The 22,679-nt window shown below is 29.2% G+C and overlaps 1 protein-coding gene across 4 annotated transcripts in view; it reads right to left on the reverse strand.

The window, feature by feature from the left end:
• Mp (collagen XV/XVIII-type protein multiplexin) overlaps positions 1-22,679 on the reverse strand; it is a 544,075-nt gene that overhangs the window by 410,947 nt on the left and 110,449 nt on the right. For all 4 annotated transcript variants that reach the window (XM_088262958.1, XM_088262952.1, XM_088262965.1 and 1 more), the window contains exon 2: positions 22,536-22,603. In XM_088262958.1, coding sequence (XP_088119084.1) covers positions 22,536-22,603 — 68 coding nt within the window. The remainder of the gene's footprint in view (positions 1-22,535; positions 22,604-22,679) is intronic.

Raw genomic sequence — 22,679 nt, forward strand, 5'->3', positions numbered from 1 at the left:
TATATACCAAGTAAGATTTGATATAAAAATGTATACATATTACAGAAAAGTGACTGCCAAATCAACAATTGAAATGATCAGTTACTAAAAATAAATAAAAAATATCTATTTTTTTTTCGCTATACTAACGATTATTCGGAAATATTGGAATACGAGCAATAAACAATTATTTTTTACACAGCTTTTATATCAAGAACAGTCAATTCAATGAGCGACCAAAAAATTTTTTTTTTGAAATTACCATAATTTTTTTATAATTTATTATTAAAATTTACATAACATTTTGCGTGTGTCCAAGTCCTTGTTCACATATCTGTGTTTCACCATTTTAAAATCTTAGCATAGATTAAGAAGAATATGGTTGGGGGGTATTTATAAGTCTTATGACCTGTAATAGGCTGGTTAAGTGATCCCTTTACACACGTGTTACATTCTACCCATGATTGACAGTTACACAACTCTAATTTTTGGAACCAAACTACGATAGGTCGTTCATATTCTTTTACATCTATTCGAGATTTCAAAATTTAAAAATTACATTTTTGAAAAAAAAAATAAAAATTAAAAAAAAATGTTATTTAGCAAATCAGTTGAACAAAGCAATTATTTCAAAACAGTGGTTTTCAAAGCATTTAGTTTTTGTATGCGGCAGGATTATTATGCTTTTACGCTAGAATATGTTTGAATGGGATATCCTTACAGACGTCTTCTAAAGCTTCATAATATTATGTTTTCGTATATTTTTCATGACTTTCTTTACAAATATGTTTACATTCTCCAATGCATGGAAAATGATAATTCTTACTTACGAATTATCATCCTTATACATTGAATAAAGTTGTAGTTTTACAATGGTAATTTTCACATACAAGAAGAAGAAAGCATAAAGTTGTTATGCTTTCTTCTCTTTTTATCCTCGTCCGCACTAAATGGTGCATAGGGCAGTGCATCAAATTGATGCAATTTTAAGTTGATCTTTACTTAATTAAGGATAAGTGTTCGGTCTTACGCTATAGGTAATCCAGGGTAATTAATAATAAATATAAGAGTGAAAAAAAATGTTTATTTCGACCCCCCTAGGAATCGAACCCGAGACCTCCAGCATGATAGCTAAACGCGGTAACTATTGCACTATGGAGGCGGACAATTTTTTACTGCTTCCTTATTATGTTAGTAATCCTGATAAAATTTATGTATTTATTGTAAGTTGTAGTATTGATAAAGCGCCCTTTTGTTGATTTCCTACGAAATCGAAACTGTATAAACTGTTCCATTGATTGTAGTAATATTTTGTTTTTTTGGAAACAAACAAAAAAATGTGTCGTGTTTATAAAAGCGGGATATTCGAGAGCCCACAACTTAATTTTCTTCAAACCCAGCTTAAATTTAACTAAATTCGCTTAAAACACCGTATTTGTATTGAAAAAAAAAGTTTTTACTTGAAATTATTACACGGTTTTAAAAAAAAATTCTACCCTTTATCTTTTAACTCCCTACATTTCAAATTTTTTTCATTTTTAAATGTAAGGGGTTAAAAGATTGTAAAAATATTTTTACAATAAGTATATGTTGTAAAAAATTATTCCAATACATAAAAAAAATGTGCCTGGAGACACGTCTGGCTCCTCGGGTAGCCGGTCGCTTACTGAATTGTATGTTTGCGAGTATCCCCTTAAGAACAGTTTCAGTTATCGCATTAGTTAACTCATAAGAATAATTAATAATCTAATTATGAGGCCTTTAAAAAACATTTTGCAGATAATTAACAAAAGGCTCTGAAGGTTTCCCCAGTGCTGTCGGGATGAGCTAGTTAAATATTCATGTTATTTGAACGAGAAGCAATACGTCAGACTAAAGAATTGGCCCTGCGGACGTTTAGAACAGGTGTTGAATTCTAAAGTAACGTCTTGTGCTTTTTGTGATAAATCTTATGAGAACTTCCAACCGGCCCTTTATACGGTGATCAAGGTCATATAATTATTTTATCTTTACGGATACATATACATTATTAAATATAATTTAATGGAATTAGAGATTAATGTCAAGTAAATGATATAAAATCTGCAAGGTCCCTGACGCTTATCCGAATGCAATGGTGCATAGGGCACCGGATAAAATTCATCCAATGGTAAATTGATTGTTTATCATATGGATTAGTACTGTGTTTAAGTAGTCGTCCACGTTAACATGAAATAAATATTGTTGGAAAAAAAACATATATTGTATATATGAACCAATTGGTTCATACATACAGAACTAGAACCAGAATTTGAGTAGTGTGGTTATCAATGATAGGTAGAATTGGTGAATGTTACACATGTGTAAAGTGATCCGTTAATGCCCAGACTTCCATATTGTTCTTCATCTTTGATGAGATGTCAAAAAATAATATGAAAATAACTCCTGTAATTGGAGATAATGCATATTTTGTGAACAAGTATTTGGACACACTCAAAATGTTGTAGATTAGTTTTTACACTGTTCGACAGTTATTTTTCTACCCACGAGTAACCACCACATGATGATGACAAAATTATTCGTTTAACAAGTTTGTGATTTATAATGCACTCCTTTGTCGTCATTAAAGTTTCCCACTAAATCCATATTCTCGCTTCTTCCATTATCACATATTTCAAATTACTTTATTTTTTTAAGATGAATGTTTGGGGGTTTCTTATTTTATGAGTGATTCGTTACACACACCCATATGTAATAACCAAATGGTTAATTTTTATGGTTTATATATTCCAAACCGTAATGAAGATTGACTTCCCTTGAGGGTTTTTTGAGTCGAAAGAGAGAATCTTCTAGATAAATCAATTTTAATTGTAAAGAACTTTAAGTGTGTCATATATCATGTGCCCAGTTAATGGTGGATCTTCAACCAGCTTTTATAACTTCAACACACCCTAGTATAAATATTATTCTTAATTTCGTATAATTAATGAATAACTATTCATACATCGATGAATTTTTCAAGATCAGAATAATTATTTCATTAATTGATTCGGCAGTCACTCAGTGGTAAAACCTATCCATTTTTAATTAAAACTTTTATTTGGTAAACACCACTATAACATAAAATCTACTATAACATAAAATTTAGTTTTGTTTGTCAGACACTGGATTATTCACCTTACGGATGGTATTGTATTTCAAAATTATCTCAGTTTGAGATAAAAACATCTATCTATACGTTTTTTATACGAAAGAAGAATGGTAGGTCGTAAACCCTGTAAAGCTTAGATTTTTCAAACCATAGATGTTTCTTTTCAGGTTTATTTTCTGGAAAACGTGGAACTATCCGATGACACGCAGAATCAAGTAATTATTCTGATTTTTAATTATAAATTTTACTTAATAAATACTACTATTTCTTAAAATCCACTGTGACACGTGTTTCGATGCAATCCGCATCATTTTCAAACACCATAAAACACCATACTGTGTTTGAAAATGATGCGGATTGCATCGAAACACGTGTCACAGTGGATTTTAAGAAATAGTAGTATTTATTAAGTAAAATTTATAATTAAAAATCAGAATAATTACTTGATTCTGTGTGTCATCGGATAGTTTCACATTTTCCAGAAAATAAACCTGATAAGAAACATCTATGGTTTGAAAAATCTAACCTTTACAGGGTTTATGACCTGCCATTCTTCTTTCGTATAAAAAACGTATAGATAGATGTTTTATCTCAATTTGAGATAATTTTGATATATTATACAATACCATCCGTAGGGTGAATATTCCAGTGTCTGACAAACAAAACTAAATTGGAAATATATTTCACTTCATACTGTACTGAATACATAAAGTAGCGTTGAGGGCATAAGGCTACCATGCTAGAGGTCCCAGGTTCGATTCCCGATGAGTCAAAAGAAATATTTGTGATTTTATACTCTTATATTTATTAAATATTGTTATTGTATTTGAGGATTAAGATGCTTCTATAAGATGTGGTTCCCTATGCACCACTGGGTGGAAATAAAGGTTGGAAGAAGAACGATGGGTTAAACTGAGGTGAATTTGTATTTATTTGAGGATATTTTACCTTTCTATAAGATAATTCTAAGTAATTTAGTGATAAATTAAATACGAGTATATTTTGCACTAATTAAAAATAATGATTTGGATTTTTGTCTCGTGGTAAGTGGTTAGTTAGTAGCTATAATTTACTTTACCACAACTTGATTCCTATATTTTATAATTTTGTCTACTAATCATCATTTTGAAAATTATATATACTTTTTTTTATATTTAGAGTATGTTTAATTTTTGGAAAACGACTACCTCATGTAACACCCGAGGAGTAGTTTTCAAGATTTATTATAGATGTCTCAACAAAGACTGATAAACCTTTATGAGGAGAGAATATTTTGTTTAAAAAGTATTTTTCATTTATATGTAAAGACTATATCAATATTTTGCATAAATTACAAAATAAATTAAAAACTTCGTTTTAAGGAAATCGCTCCGTAAGTTCTTATAATGCATTCCTATTTGAGAAACAAAGTTGTACAAAGCTTAGCTGGAACTATGAATTATTCATAAGACTTTGTCATACTTGCCTGAGGCTTTAGACTGTAAAGTCCAACCAATGGCTATGCAAGGAAAAATACATGTAAAGTAAATATTTTGTATGCCTCTATAACCATAATAATATCTGGAAAATATCGACAGACTATTGTGTTGACATGTAGAATATTTCAGGACCATATTTATCAATTGATTATAAGTTTTATTCTACTTATTTCTATTTGTGATTATGATCACAATAATAAATATAAAAGCCCTGGATACATTTTTTTTACTCATAAAATATATTTCTTATGCTATACAGTAATTTGTCCGTCTCACTTGTTTGGTAGGTACATTTTACTATGAAGTATGTAAGCTTAGATATTGATAGACACTAAAGTATATGAAATAATTGCCATGCTGTCAAATATATTTATTATAATGATTCATTGTAAGGGTCAAAAAGTAACAACCAATTGAACAAAACTTTAATGTATACTTTTAAAATCACAACAAAGTAATAATAAAATAGGTTTGAGTTATTAAATATAATTATTTTTAATTAATGTTTTACTTAGTAAATACCACTGTTTCTTAAAATCTACTGTGACACGTGTTTTGATGCATTTCGCACCAAATAGTGGTATTTACTAAGTAAAACATTGATCAAACATAGATAGATTTTACTACAAAGTGACTGACGAATCAATTAACGAAATTATAATTATTTTCATTACCAAAGTTAAGTGAATAATCATACGGTAGTGTCCTTTGCGTATTTATTTACATACTTCTTCCTGTTAATTTTATGTTCGGTTATCGAGCGATTTATTATGTATAAAAAATATTTGATTACCTCCGGAGAATTTTTTTTAATGTTAAAAATGTTCAATTTGATATTAGCAAAAATTGAGCAGAAATACTTGATTGCAATTTTAAATCCACTTATTCAGAGTCCTGTTGCCAGGAAGTTCTACTTTTAAGGCCATCGATTTTCGAGAAAGCAAAGTCTACTACCAATCTGATTACCAATATTTTAATTTATCCATAGCAGAACTGGATCAGGGCACTTTCTATAATACAAAATAAGTCATTCCATAGAATGTGTCTTTACCACAGAAAGTGCAAAACAATCCATAGCTTGGATCAATCCTACAGGTGGCCATTCGCCAGATAAAATTCGACATGACCCCCCTCTGGGAATCGATCCCGTAATCTCCAGTACGGTTTCACTTCGAATGTGGACAAAAATAAGTGATTATTTTCACTCTAACATTTATTCAATATTATACTGTACTGGTACCTGAAGCGGAGGGCTGATATATAAATAAATAGCAGTCGATGGTCAACAACAAAAACAACAAAAAAATATTCACAACTAATGGCTTGCCCTGTACAAACAACAATTTAAAAGTTTTGTACAAAAATACATTGACTATGGCTTTCATTTGATAAATTTATTGAGAAAAACAAAATTGCTTTTTGTTTCCATAAAGAGCTTCGAATTTGTTTTCAAATACCGTGGTTTGGTTTATTTCTCAACTTCGTGTACAAAAAACCCCGATTTCAACTTTAGTAAATAAATCTTCTTTGATACTTAATTCCATCTCGAATCCCTTTGTACACTCTCCTGTCATATTTTTACGTATCAAAAGCAAGCAGAACGATATCTTGTTTCCGACTGGTGAAAATAATTATCTAAAAAAATAGAAAGAAAAAGACTCGATCCGGATCGAGATTGGATCCCGGTATCCTGGGTAATTTTGGGGATCAATCAGTCACGGATCCGCTAACTTGATTCCACTCGATGCCTACGTAATCAGGGTTTGCGTAATTTCGACTCGACGCGGCGGGGGAGTTGTAAAACTGATCGAAAAATAAAATCACGCCCAACGTTATTTTTTCCCCAAAATTCTGGGGATTATTTGAGCACTTTATGAATCAGAATTTTATTACTGTGTGATTGCTTTTTCACCGCCGTAAACAATCAGCTAGGTAACTGCACGCAAGTGCATTGTGAAAATCGAGCGTTAAAAATTCGTTACGTAAAATAGTAGTATTTCAACGATACAAACTAGTATAATACATTTATTTGGATTAAACACTTGAATAATCCACTTTATCGAGTTTTATTTTTATTTACGACTAGTTTCGAAAACGACAATTGTTTTCATCTTCTGGTATAAATTAAATTAATTAGTTTTAATTTGTTCCAGATGATGAAATCAATTGTCGTTTTCGAAACTAGTGTTTAATTATAATAAAATAATCATGTCATTCCACAAAGTTAATGCCGAATCAATAAATAATACATTTATTTGACATCAACTTTGTGAAAAAACATGATGATTATTTTTTTTATTAAAAATATTTAATGAGTTTTATTTATAAATACGACTAGTTTCGAAAACTTACTGGTACAAATTAAAACTAACGAACAAAAAATATACCTAGGTGTATATATAGGTTAGTAATAAACAGATAGATAATTACATAGATTCATTCCTCACCCATATTAACACACTGCAAACTAATATTAAATTTACTTTGGAAAAAAATGAAGATAACTGCCAAAATTTTCTTAGTATAAATATTAAAATTAGAAATAATAAATTAGAATTTAGCATTTACCGTAAACCTACACATACTGATACATTCATTCCAGCTTAATGTGCAAGTGTTTAATTTAAAAAAAATAATCAACATGTCATTTCATAAAGTTAATGCCGAATCAAAAATTAATATGATTTAAATATATAAATTAAACACTGATTAGAGCACTTTTAATGTTTTAAAATAATCACAACTAGTTTCGAGAACAATAGATGTTCTCATCAATATGTGAAAATAAAAACTGATGTATTTTGTATCTTCATCTGATAGTGAGAACATGTGTAGCTGTCAAAAGTAGTCATGTTTACATTAATAAATACGAAAGTGGTATTTAACAAATGTGTATTAATATGAGACGAACTTATGATTACTCGTTTCCATGAAAGAGTGTGGTTTTATTTTCATGTTTGATTATCCATCAAAATGGCGAATGTAATAATTTACAATGGGTAAACATTGTCACAGCCACACGAATGATACAATATAACAAAGTGATGTAACGAAGGAAAACCACGGTTATAATTTTTTTTATATAAGAGTTTCAAAATTAAATATAATCGTAAAGTTACTTATCCAAAATTAAAGCAAGCATAAGCTATATTGCGGGATAAGAATGTGCTTTAAAATATGATCTAAATTACACAAAAGAATGGTGATTTTTTCATATTTAAAAAAAAATGGTTTGAAATAGTTCAAAGTGTTACGTAACTACATTAAAAACTTTTATCCTTAAATCACCCATCATACATTTGGCAATGCTGCAGAAAATAATTAAAACATGGTTGTATTAATATTCACGTTGAGTATGTAAGAATTTCAGCTCAACAAAGACTATAGTTAAAGAGCCAATATTCATTTATTTAATAATAAAATATGTACCTACAATACGGACCAAAGAAACAAACATAGTTGCAATATTCGTGAATATATAAATCAAATTGATATTTACAATGACTGGTCCGAATGTCATCCTACTAATAATGTTATATTTTCTAAAAGTGAGGAATTTTTATGTTCTCATAGATCATCTGACTAAACACATTTATAAACATTTATTGCATTATTATTTATGTTTTCCCGAGACATCTTTAGGGCCATTACAAAACAAAATTAAACGTTGAAATTATAATTTCCGAAAACGAGCTGTAAAAAGTAAATCCCTTGTTAGTCCACGTTTTTTATTACATGATATAAATCTTTGGGTGTCTTTAAAACACAGGTTAATACTTGAACTGAATTTGCACTGCAATATAAATAGCCATTGTTATAAATCTAAATTGAAATATAGTACAAGATAATTAAATGATAGCGATTAACCAGTGGCGTAGACAAAAATTTAATAAATTTATTTAAAGTTTAATAGATTTTATAAATGATATGTATTCATCAATATATAATTTTTAAATATTTTAAGCATTTACTTTGTAGTATTTTTGACAAAGATGTTAATTATTTCATTATGTATGTGTATATATATTCACGAGATTTTTGTCTTCTGTCAACACGTATTCATGAATGTATGTAAGATTGTCAACATAGAAAAATTGATAGTTGGTAATTATCTGTACGTAAATAATATGTACCTACATATAAAAAAAGTCTTTTTTTGGCAAAACACCCAAAATTTAGTGTTCCATATTAAAAAAATAGCGCTTTTTTTGTATTTTTTAATATTTTTCAGTACAGCTTGTATTTTTGGAAAGGTAACATTCGTTTAGTTACGCAAAAAGAGAGTAGAGATGATTAAATTGTTTCACGACCATTTTTGCAGACTTGTAATCTCTAAATTTATATATATATAAAACCCTTATCCGCACCCAATGGTGCATAGGGCACTGCGTCATATAAACGCAGCGTTATCTTGATCGTTTATACATGAAGGAAAGGTGATCAGCCTTCCGCTTCAGGTACCAGTCCAGGGTAATATTGAATAAATATTACAGTGAAAAAATCACTTATGTTTATTTTGCCCCCCTTGGGAATCGAACCCGGGACCTCCAGAACGGTAGCCGAGCGTGCTGACCATTACACTACGGAGGCGGATCTCTAAATTTAATGTTTTTATATGACCTCCTAGATCACCAAATTTTACACTACCAGACTTTTTGATAAGGTATCTAAAAAGCTAAATATCAATCGTTCACAGTCTTTTGCGGATCCGCGATAACATTGTAATATGTTGCCAAGGCGTCATTTCATAGAATGTGTTCAAAAATGATAAGAACTATAAATCAATTCAAAAGAATTGTAATAACGTCAATAAATTATCAATCGTAAGTCTAAATTTTCTTTTAGTAACTAAGTTATTCAATAAACAAATTATTTAGTAGTTAATGGCTCACCTTTGTTTACATTACATATTACATACGACAAACAATGTAAAAAAATGCTTTCTTAATTTAATTTGCATATAATATATATATATATATATATATATATATATATATATATATATATATATATATATATATATATATATATATATATATATATATATATATATATATATATATATATATATATATATATATATATATATATATATAATATATAATGGCATCCACATCAACTAAATCCTAATCTGCACTCAATGCTACATGAGGTACTGCATCAATTTAATGCAATATTTATTTGATAGCATATTATATGAATGCAAGGCCAAAAGTCCTGTGCTTAAGGGATCAGTCCAGGTTAATATTTAATAAATATAAGAGTGAAAAAACAATTGTTTTTGTTTAAACCCCCGGGGGATAGAACCCAGAACCTCCGGTAAAGTAGGTACTCAAATATTCTAACCTCTACACTATATTACTTATAGTTCATTCATAATTCATAATTTCTTATGGTTCAATTAACTTAACGTATTACATAATCATGGCTACAAAATAACACAGGACTGCTCTCCTATCAGGAGAGCAGTCCTGTCAAACCATAAGTAAATACATTTAGACCGTTTATATTTGAGTGGTACTTCTACTTGTGCCCTTATGGTTAATCACAATCACCGCTGTTAAAAACTGATAACGATATATGACAGCACTCATTTGTATTGTTTAAAGAATCAATTTGTTTTAATTGAATTTGGGTAGTCGTTGGGATATTTAGTCGTTTATCAAATTGTCACCACAATTAAATAATGTGTTTATGTAATATGTCTTAATTTAAAAATCATATTAAAAAAATTTACTAATTCATTATATGTTGGTTTATTTGAATGCATATACTTATATATTTTATTTTTTATATTTTTTTGAATTTTTTTTATATATTTTTTAAATAATTTATAGCACTCTTATGGTTTTGCCGTATATTGAATGAAACTCAATTAATCTCAAAATCACAAATATGAATTTTTCAACCATGTTTGGTAATCAATCAATTAAGTACTTGATCGAACTAACAATGTAATGCTTTGACAATCAGGTATTATGACAGCCATATATTTTTACATCCAGTATTTTGGTAACAAACATTGTTTCTCAAATTCATCTAATTTAAATATAAATTATATTTTGTTCTCATTTCATGAGTAATGAAAAATAATGCAAAGTTATGAAATATTAATCTTATTTTCATTTTTATGTTGCATGTATATTTTTAACGCATTTAATTACATCACATCACAATTAAAAAATATAATCTAAAAAAATATTTATATTTTCAAATGAAAAGTTTTATTTTTCAATTCATATTTCAAATATCTTTATTACCTACTGCGTTGTTAAGTTTTCATAAATATATAAGATGGATCTTTTTGTAAAATGATTGCAGGTAGTAATCTTTTATCGTCCATGAGAAATACTTAAATTAATTACATAATAAAGATCAACTGTAATAACTGTAGATCCTTAATTTTGACAACCTGAATGGACCGAAGTGAAACATGGAGTTGGCAAAAAAAAAAAAAAAAAAAAAAAAAAAAAAAAAAAAAAAAAAAAAAAGAAGGATGAAAGTAGACTGAATGCAGTCGAAATGCGATCTCTCAGAAGAATGTGTAACAAAACGATGTATGATAGATGTGCGAATAGTGAAATAAGGAAAGAATGCAAAGCTGAGATAAGCATTATCGATAAAATTAAGAAAGGTGTGTTGAGATGGTTTGGACATGTAGAACGAATGAGTGAGGAAAGAACGGTAAAACAAATTTATGAGGCGAATGTTAGCGGGAAAAGAAGCAGAGGAAGACCGAGAAAAACATGGCACGATCAGGTATGCCAAATACTTGAAAGTGGTCAGGTTAGGAGTCGTAACAATCGGCGGGTATGTATGAGGAGATGCATGAACGTGGAAGAGGCGAAGAATGTTTGCAAGGACAGAGTGGTGTGGCGCTCTATTCTCTCTGCCTACCCCTGCGGGGAAGCGGCGTGATGGTTAGTTAGTTAGTTAGTTAGTTTTTGAATGGACCGAAAATCTTAAGATTAATTGCAGAAATTTTAGTAGAATACTATTTAGACTAAGAATGTAAAATGTTACTATAGTAGAACAAAAAAATACATTGTATAGAAAAAATGTCTTTCCGACTGCAATTTAAAACAACGATAGATTCGGAATCTAAAAAAAACCTGTATGAAAATCAAAAACAAAAGAAAGATTTGAACCAAATTCTGATATAGATTCTGGCAACTATTGGTAAATCTACCAATATTTCTATGGTGATGGTACGAAATCATATTACCAACATGACTCTGCTAATATGCAGGAACCAACCGCCAACCTTCTAGTCAACAAGCATAGGTACTATCTTTTTTTTAAATATTTACTAGTTGCCAAAAAAAAATTTCCTTGCCTATTACATACAAGGATTTATCGCATATTTAGTTACCATGTCTTAAAAATGGTAGTTGATTTGTATAGTTCATAAAAAATTATAAAAGTTGATCCCTGAAAACAATAAGCATACCTATACTATACTATCTTACCTGAATAAAAAAAAAATGTACGATCTAAGAAGTAAGAGAATAAATAATTTCTGAGTTGTTTATATTTTTTTCTTGTTGTTTTTGATAATTCCTATAAACCTTTGAAATGTAACTAACAACCCTTAAGCATGTCAGACTTCGGATCCTAATGCGTTTTTGTTCTGCAACCCCTAGAGCAAGTTGGTTCTCGGGTCGACCAAAATCGCATGTGATAAATATTTTGTGTAGTTGTAAGTGTGTGAATAGTGCTATGTTGATGACGAGTAGTATTGTTTGTATGCTGTTGTAGTGATTGTCCTGACGAAGAGACGAGTACGTCTCGTAACCGGTAGACAAAAATTTCGGTGAGTAGTTAAATACTTATATAACTAACATTTTTGTAAACAAATATATATTTTTTAAAATGTGTTACGTTCTTGTAAACGCCACTGACGTCAAGCTGAATTCTGTCAACCGCTTTACTTGTACTGCATTTAAACCTAAGTATGTGTGTAAAATGCATCTCTCGGTGTATTGAAATATCGGGGCTTACTTTATGGACGATAGTTTAAAGGCTTTGGGCAATAAATATCTCTTAATATCCACTCGGGGTTTATTCAATTTATCTTCCGCCTGGGAGAAAAATCGCCGAACCCTGAGATCGTAAAATAATATTATTTTTCATACGTTACACATATTCCTTTACGTGGGGACCAAAGTTGGCAAATTCGATTCTTGAGAGCTATGTGACTTAACTAGAGGCACATATTGAAATTATTTGAATATATGGCGAATCCAATAAAACAGATATTAGAAACGATCAACTGGTATATTTTACATAGATTTATTTGATATTGGCATTTCGTTTATGATGATAAAAGTGAACGCAAAGACTCTAGAGAGATTATAGCAAAATTGTACAGAGGAGGTTTTTTATGATAAATAAATGTTTATGCTATTTGACTAAGTACAAAAAATATTTATTTTATTTTAAAGCTATTAAAAACGTTTTAAATGATTCGAAAATGTTTAAAAAAACATTATTTAAATTCCACCCATAAAATAAACGCAAAATATACTGAGATCGAATTCGTAAGGCTCTTCGTTATTTATATTGCTACAATTCTTTGAAAACAATACGATCGATCCGCTGTGATCTGTCAACAGATTGAATTAAATATTCTCTGAGGAAAATATTGTAGTGCCAATAAACTTTCTGTTTTACGTTTGAAAACAATACACGGTATATAAACTGCTTGAGAATAAACCACTGATCTCAAATTTAAAGGATTAACAACTTTTTTACTAAGGAAACAAATAGAATTTCATGCAACGTTAAACATTGTAGAAATATAAATCTTTATGAAAGTATACATTTCACATTAAAAGTTATGCATTATATCCAGTAGATTAAAAATATTAATATTCTTTTGTTAAATCTTTATCTTCAAAGATTGCTTTAACAAAAAATATCTGATAACTTATATTAAAAGTATTATTTATATTTTATTTATTTATTTAAACTCCGCCCTCGCTCCGCTCTCGTCCGCCTCCATAGTGTAATGGTCAGCATGCTCGGCTACCGTTTTGGAGGTCCCGGGTTCGATTCCCAAGGGGGGTAAAATAAATATTAGTTATTTTTTCACTGTCATATTTATTCAATATTACCCTGGACTGGTACCTGAAGCGGAGGGCTGATCACCTTTCCTTCATGTGTAAACGATCAAGATAACACTGCGTTTATATGACGCAGTGCCCTATGCACCATTGAGGTGCGGATAAGGGTTTTATTATTATTATTTAAACTTCTTGCACACAATAAATGTACATTGGCAGATTTATTGCTAAAAAGCAATATCTTGCAACAAACCATATCACATCATATCTTCAAAGGACTTATGCAACTTCGTGATAGATTATACAAACACACCGTCAGCAATTAAAATTTTCTCAGTTTTCTTTCACAAATTAATTTTTCGTCATTTAAAATATTTTCGTAAATAGCAATTTAATGTCCATCAGGTTCTTAAATAATATAATATTTATCCCATAAAATATTAATCACCACAAGTTCAAATACCAAGGGTCCAGGACTGATCATCCAGCCTCCTTTCAAGACTTGATGCACTACTTAGGTGAGAATAGAACCTAAAAATACTTCTCAAAGAATAAACCATTTATTGGTTTTCTAAAATTACAATTTGATTCAATAAAAATTCATAATTCAATCTTGGTTTACGAAAGACAACTTTTTATCAAAGTTGTTATTAATGGCATCTTATGAGGGAAGGAAACTAATTAAAGTTTGAAAGCAGTGAACAGTGTAAGAATATAAGTAATTCAATTATCCTATCTTCCTCTAACTTCACCCCAAACATTCATTGCCTCAGACTAAAGTCACCAAAGTATCACAAACTGCTGGCGATTCCCAAAAGAATTTATAAAATAAATCGATTAAATCGTGACCCCGGGAGTACATTAACACCATAAATCTATCCTCACAGACTTCTCAAACTTTTAGAGTGTCACAACATTGATTTATCGCTCCTTTTAGCTATCGAAAACTTTTTATCATTTACGCCTTACTCTCTCGAGTACAAACTGGAAAAATCTTCTTTAAATACGACACTCAACCTCCAAAGGCAAAACTTAATGTTTAACAGTGTAAGTTGTCACTTGCATTACATGATCTACATGATTTGACGGAAAAAATGGGTATTTAACGTTATTTCGTGTTAGTTGTTTTAGTTTAACCAAATTATAATAAAACGATAATAATAAAACGATACTTAGATATCGATTGCATACATATAACAGAAAAAATAAGAAATTTGATCAAATAAATTTTCACTCTCCGTTGTGTAGATGATTATTCTGATGATTATGATTCATTATATTTTTTAATTAATTATAAGGTGTACCCAGCCACATGTTGTTGTTGCGCTTTCTGGTTGAATGGATTAGAAAAAAAAATGTTTCAATTTACAATTTTTGCAGGTATCCAATATTTAAGCAGCTATCAAGCAGCACGCTGTCTGTAATGAGCCATCTTAAATATTGCTGTTAAGTCAAACATACGACCCTGCAACTGTGGTCAAAAACGTTGTTTAAAAAAAAGAATTTGTCACGAGCGTATTTCGAACACTTTCTTTAAAAATTTCAAAGCAACCGGTGAATAGCTTTAGCAGGTTTGAGATTGTGAATTTACGAATATTTGCATTTATATTTAAATTGATTTTGCATGTGCAATAAAAAAATTATTGTACGGTAATACATTTCATATGCGTACCTATGAATTTGCTTATACATATTATATAATATTAATAAATTCTCAAATGACAAAATAATTATGGAAATATGTTGAATAACAGTGGTATATAAAAATTCAACTGCTAATGTGTAGGTTTATATATGCGGTTATGACTTCCAGAAAATACGAAGACGTAGAATGACTTCCAGAAAATTCCAAATGAGGATCAGGGAACATGAATTATGGTTAAGAAACAATAATTTCTTAGAATTCGCTAACCATTTAATAGATAACAATCACACTTATGACAATATAACCTTGATTTAAAAAATATTATTACTAGAAGCCGCAAGCTTTTGAAACAACAGAAATTCATAAAAATATTTTAAATAATTAACCCACAGTAAACAAAATGATTATGAATAAAATCTTTACTCTTTTGTACATGTTTCCACTGATAAAAAATGTTGTTTGAAAATGATAAAAAATGCATCAGTGTAACAATAGATTTTTTTCGAAGTATTTAACAAGTGAAATTCAAATAAAAAAAAATATTTTAGTTATTTCAATTTATCAACAACATATTAAACTAAGTTCAATAAAGACGTGATTTATCTTGAAGATTTACTTTAAAGATAAGCTAAGAGCTACGAATCAAAATACCTGCCGCGCCTCTTACTGGTATTTAACAATCCGATATGACGAGCTTAACGATGTTTAAGTCTGGATATATTACCATTTTAGATGGGGGGTCATCTGTGTGTTCTATTGTTTTGTTAGTCATCTCGAAAACTTTCTCTTTATAGATACTCAGGTGCAATAAAATGCATCTCATGGGATGAATAACACCTCTGTAATTTAACGTTGACCTAATGTAATTATATTACGAACATCCAAGTTATTAACCGCTAATACGTTGGTGATGTAGTTCTATTTAAATTGATTTGAAGACATATGTATTTCTCTCCCTCTGTCACTATTGCCGTTTCTAGGTGGTCCATATGGCAATCATTTACGAATTGTTTATTTAAAGGTCATTTTATGATTTGGAAAGCAAGATAATAATAATTGCGATTAGAGCGTCAAAAAGAAAAGTATATTAAAAGTGAAACTATGATATTTGTTTAAATATCCCCCTTGATCCAATAGAATCTACAAATACTATTGGTGGTTACCAAATTTGCAAACCATAACAAATCTAAATCCAATTATGGATATAAACGAGTGTAAATCAGCACGATAAACTTCTTGTACATATTTTTTTTTGTCTTTGTTCTTTGGTCTTTGTTTTATTCATTTTTTAAACCTTTCGTAATGTGCCTTACTTAATTCACGGTTATATTGGGGTGATTATTTACTAATTGACTTTTAACACCAGAAAACCGACTGAACAGATCTCTATTTATAATCAATTTATTTAAGTAAGTACTTCTTTCTTAAGTCTGCCTGGTATTCCTCTTTAAGTCTTTGGGCTTAGGCGTAGGTGAAGGGCGCGGGGAGGCTAGCCTGTCCGTACGGATTGTGTCTCATCGGGGCTAGGATGGATCCCGTAGTAGCCCTAGCCTTCAGAACATGGTGATGGATTGTACAATATATTTGGTATTTTTACCTCATGTGCTCCGCTAACAGTGATATAAGCCTTAAAAATATCAGTAATAAGTTTTATCATTGCTCGAGAAAAGCTTTCCATGATTGATGAAATACCATTTATATTACATTTTTATTAAATAGTTACTGCATGTACAAATACAATTCAAACACAAAAGTTTCTATAGGTACCGGGCTCGGGAATCTGGTTGGAGCTTTTAAAGTAATTCTTCTTTACTTCGCTTTTCAACATTTTACATTGGTTAATACTTACAATAATTTCGAGATAAAATAATTGTAACTTTGCATAAATAATGTTGTGAATACGCGAAAATTACCAGTCCCCTAAATAAAAATCCCGAGAAATGGTCTACACGTGATTCTACATAGATTTCGCAATATGGTGGGTTCTAGGCTCATATGATAAATTATATTTATATTGTTCACTCATCCTTACACTGACGTAAATCGTTAATTCGCTATTTTTACATATATACTTATAACCGATTATAATTTTACTAGTTTTTATAAGATCGTTAGTTGTGTTTTTTTTCTAAATAAACTGTAGTGTTTTGTAAATTATTTTTTGACATTTCATCAATGATGAAGAAGAATATGGAAGTCTGGGCATTTACCGTCGTAGTCTGGTAAAAATGATCACTTTACACAAGCGTAACATTTACCAATTCTACCCATTATTGACAACCACACTACTCAAATACTTGGAAGCTCTATATATATGATCCGATTTCGAAACATTGTCCTTGAATCACTAGAACTTCACTAGAGACATCTACTGGTGAGATAAAAATGATATATTGTGTTTTGATTTTTAAAAATCACATACATTTTTTCAATTTAATCAGATGAAAACTGGAAAATACTGATCGAAGTCTCGAAGTAAATCACCACATTTAAAAAATAATAAAGAGTTCATAATATGAGTTGGTTTTTGGGTAAATTAAACAAGAGTACAGTATGTACTGAGCATTATATCAAAATAATGTCGAAAGTTTTTGCTGACGATTTATATGACGACAAAATTCAAGTCTGTAAAACTGTGCTGTGATGAAAAGCCCACAAAATAGGTGAAAATAATCCAAAGTTATCCCATCTTACGAACTGGTGTACCAACACCGTGTACTTAGTGCTGAGAGACTAATAACGAGAGTGTCGTTAATACACTAAGATACTTAGTTCATGGGTCAGGACACCGAAGGTTTGCGGTTGTAAATTAAGGGAGTCTCGATTAACTGGGATGAATGCGTATAAAACTTTTGAGATTAATTTAAACGTGTAAACCGCGTTTATTGTTTGCGAATATATAAAATTAACATATCTTTATGCAATATAAATGTAGACTAATATTGTAGCGGCATGCCTTAACAATAATAATAATATTAATTGAAACGCACTTTTTTCTGGTACAAAAAATGTTCGATATGCAAATAAATAATTCATTAATTGATTCTGCAAGCATTTTGGGATAAAACCTTTACATTTTTACTTAAAATTTTCTCTGGTTAATTTCACTAGTTCTTAAAATCTATTATGCCACACGTCTCAATGCATTCCACATCATTTTCAAACACCATATCGCTCACTCTTTTCAAGAACGTCATAAATCAAAAATCGTCAATTTTCAGTTCTACATATTTTCAGAATGCCCAGAAAATGAGCGAAATCCCAGCAGGAGGCATATTTTTAACTCAATATTTACCCACTACAGGGCAAACAATTTTGTTTTTGCATTTTGAAAAAAAGGTATTGTTTAATTATTTTTTTAAAATAAAGTAAATATTTTACAAATGGAGAAAAAATCTTCAGGTTTTAACTAAAAAGATATGTTGCACAGTAAAAAGTTCAATAAGTGGCTTGATATTTATTTTTAATACATTGTGTTATATTTTTAAACTTTAAAAATGTTCTCCTGAAAAATCAAGTTTTTTGATTTATGACGTTCTTGAAAGGAGTGAGCGAAATGTGAATCTTATTTTAAATATTAGATTTTGAAGAGAAAAAAAACCTAATCTAAAAATAGCTCCTAAAGTGGAGAATACCAGATTTGGACACACCCAAAAATGTTGTGAACAAAAATGTTGTGAACTAATATAAGTTTCAATTGCTTATTTAATGTATCCTTAAATTGAAGAATTAGTTTTACTCCGTTAGAATCCAAATATGTTTTAAATTAGCAATATATATAGAATATCATTAAATTTCCGAACAGTAGAGGAAAAAATTTAATATCAGGATTTTTTTATTTATGACCACAACTGTCAATAAAGCTTTGTAATAAAAAATTGACCCAAATTTAAGTATTACAAATCAATAAGAAATTTAGAATTCAATAAACATATTGCTTTCAAAATGGAATTCAGAGCTTTTCTGTATTGGTTACAAAAATAAAACTATAAAAATTGAATTTAATTGAAAAGGTATCTATATAATATATTTTGTAATTAATTTTTCGAGAAAGTTTTCGGAAATTGTAAATGTAAAAAAAGATTTATTAAGACAACAAATCACTCGTGTAACACCCAGTGTTGTAGTCATTACCAGCTTCTCCCAGTTGGGTGCCTATTTTTATGAACAAAAGACAGCAATAGTTGTTGGTGGATATTATAATAGTGAAATGCAAGGAAATTAATAGAAATTTCTCATATGCGTGTTAAAATGTAATATACGAGTTTTAATTCAAGATTTTAATTCAAGCCACCATATTGTATTCATAAATGAATTCCGGATTCTTAGTTTATATATTACGTTCATTATTATCGTTTTAAAGTGTAAATAAAATATTAAAATGATTTCATTACTTTTTTTAGATTAATGTAAACACGACTAGTTTGAGATTTACATATGTTTTCATCAACCGGTGAAAATACAAACTTTTTGAAAATGCAATTAATCAAATATTAATAAATATACAATATTAACTTCAGAGTAGGTATCAATAGAGTTATCTGCTATTTTAAATATATCACATAAATAAAGTATCTGTGAAAAACTTTCAAGAAACAAACACATATTCTTTAAGCTTTGTTTTTTAACTTAACAAAAAAAAAATAAAAACTAAAGAATCAGTTTTCATTAAAAATTAGGCATGAATAAGCGCTGTATTTTTTTCATCTCATCAAGTTCAACAATTAACGTGCTAAAGGTCAAGGTATCAGTTACTTAACTAACGTTATCAATCTCTCAGTTAATTTCCAATTACTGTCGTCGACTCGGTTACTTTTTTTGGCCGTAAGCTATTCAAATTAATTTAAAAACCATAATATAACATTCTTCCATTTTGTTAGATGACCAACATTATACAACATTAACACGTTCCGACAGATGACCAACATTATACAACATTAACACATTCCGACAGACGACAGTTATAATGTTCACTGATGTATGAATATGTAAGAACCAACGATCTAATTGAGATGTTAATTCACTGACGGACATGAAATGTACTGTGAAATTTATGCCAACAGCAGAACAAAATTACTTAAACATTGGTAAATTTAGTACCTATTATTCTTGATAAACATCGTTATCCTTACGCCTGGTTCACACGTATCGATTTATGTTATTCGACTGTCCACTCAACTCAACTCCAAAGATCAAAAAAAAAATAGCGAAAAAACTAAATATTTGAAAAACCTTTATGCCATCTTTATTAACGATGATTCACAGTGGACCAGTAGACCAAACTCTGGGTGGAAGTATGTATGCGAAATTCACGCACCCCTCTCTGACAACGGATATTGTATTGTATTGTATATTATTGTGTGACAAAACATATATGGTTTTTAAATTTACCTTTATATGTAATTGTGCTATAAATTTGTAAGAAAAATAACGAAAAAATAAACCATATTTTAATAAATATGATCTTCTCTGATTGCTGCGTTCTAAAATTGCATTACATAAACATAATTTAGCATATTAATGGAAGAACGTGGTCATTTTGGTCAAGCAATGACCTGTCTTTGTAGTCCAGTCGTTAGTTTTGGAAAAAATCACCAAAGTTGTAATAGTTGAATTATGTACATCAGTAACGTTTCTATTAAATTCTCTGCCATTTTTAATTATGTCCATGTGCAATTTTTTGTTGAAAATATAGAAATTAAATTCTCGTAACGTTTGAGTTATGACGAAATCCAGTAATTTCTCAAATAAAATATATGTTGGAAGAACTAAATAGTTGTTATTTTATTAAATTAAATGCAGTTCCACGAAGAAATGCCAGTACCAAACCTTACGAAAAAAATATTGAATGAATTTTTAAATTAAGATTAAACTGAATTTCATACACATTTGTTATAACTATTTGCCTATAATGCCATTTTAATGTAAAAAAATATACAAAATTCAATATGGCGATTGACAAAACAGGTTTGGAGTCATAAAAATCTAGAATTAGACAATAATAAAAATTAGACAATAGAATTAGACAATAATAAAAATCTAGAATTAAACAATAAATGATAAGGGGAGTGCAATAAACTACTCTTTTAATGACGGAAATAAATTGATGCATTAAATTATTGCGATTTAAAATAAGGTAAGATAAAGTACCTAGTGACTGGCCTATAGTTTAATATCAAGCAAAACAAGTAAAAACCTAATATTATTTCTACGAAAAAAATGTATGCAAATCGAAAACTATAAATTTTGCAATACATTTGAGATGGATAATATTGTATAATTAATGTTTTTTTTTAAACATAATTCGATCGCAATATTTTACCCATCACTCCGATGATGCTATTGGAATTTCGTTACGTAATAGGGAACATTGATTTCACAATTATTAACAACTTATTTCCACACAATACATGCAATACATAATTTTAAGATGCAAACTGGATGGTGTACATATTGATTAGACGAAATTAGAAATCATCATATATAACACCATCAATATATTTTTCAATAAATCTGGACTTATGTCTACATCGGTTTATCTACTGTTTTGTAGTGTAAAAAATAATTTTAAAGTTACATATATTTTTTAATATTTATGTTAAATATTGTTGATATTTTGAGTTTCATATAATAAGAGATACATATATTTATTTTGCTTTTTTTTTCACAAATACAGAAAGTTGTTAAAGAAAAATGTGACTGAGCTGTGATTCGAATTATTGTCCCCAGGATCAGAATTTCGTTGCACTACTGCGGGACCACAACCTTGCATTAAATAATATTTTATGATAATGTTTACCAACAGTCAGTAATAGTAGTTTATTTTTCTACATTTTTTGTAAATGTCTTGTGTTAGAACAATCAATTGCACTGTACAGTAAAAGTGTATTGTAAATGGTGATCTTTATTAATAAAGAAATTAAATAAAAAATAGCTTTTGCTTACGCTCAAAGCTTGAAGATGAAGATGCTTATATTTTATATATACATAAATACGTAAAAGTATGTTATATCGCAATTTTTGGGCTTAAACTAGTAAAATGATATATAAAAATCAACAAATGTTCTTTAAAATTGTCAATTTTTTTTTTAAATATCATAAATGTTTTTATGAAAAACTACAGAAACTACTGTTTTGGTTCTTTTAACGTCGTTTTTTATATTTTCATTTCATTTATTAAAAAAAACTTGCATATCTTTTATATGGTTAGCGAAACAAAGTAATCGATTAAAAAATACCTGTAAATCGACTTCCAAAATGCGATTGAGTAAGAACTGCTTGCAGTATTGCCATCAGCGTCAAGAACCTGCAAAGAAAAATAGTGTCAAAAATAATTACACTAAATAGCATTCATTGATAAATTCCAAAAATAATAGTAGGTA

This window comes from Brachycentrus maculatus, unplaced genomic scaffold (assembly GCF_059751285.1).
Source record: "Brachycentrus maculatus isolate JH-2025_06_01 unplaced genomic scaffold, ASM5975128v1 h1tg000012l, whole genome shotgun sequence".
NCBI classification, from domain to species: Eukaryota; Metazoa; Arthropoda; class Insecta; order Trichoptera; family Brachycentridae; genus Brachycentrus; species Brachycentrus maculatus.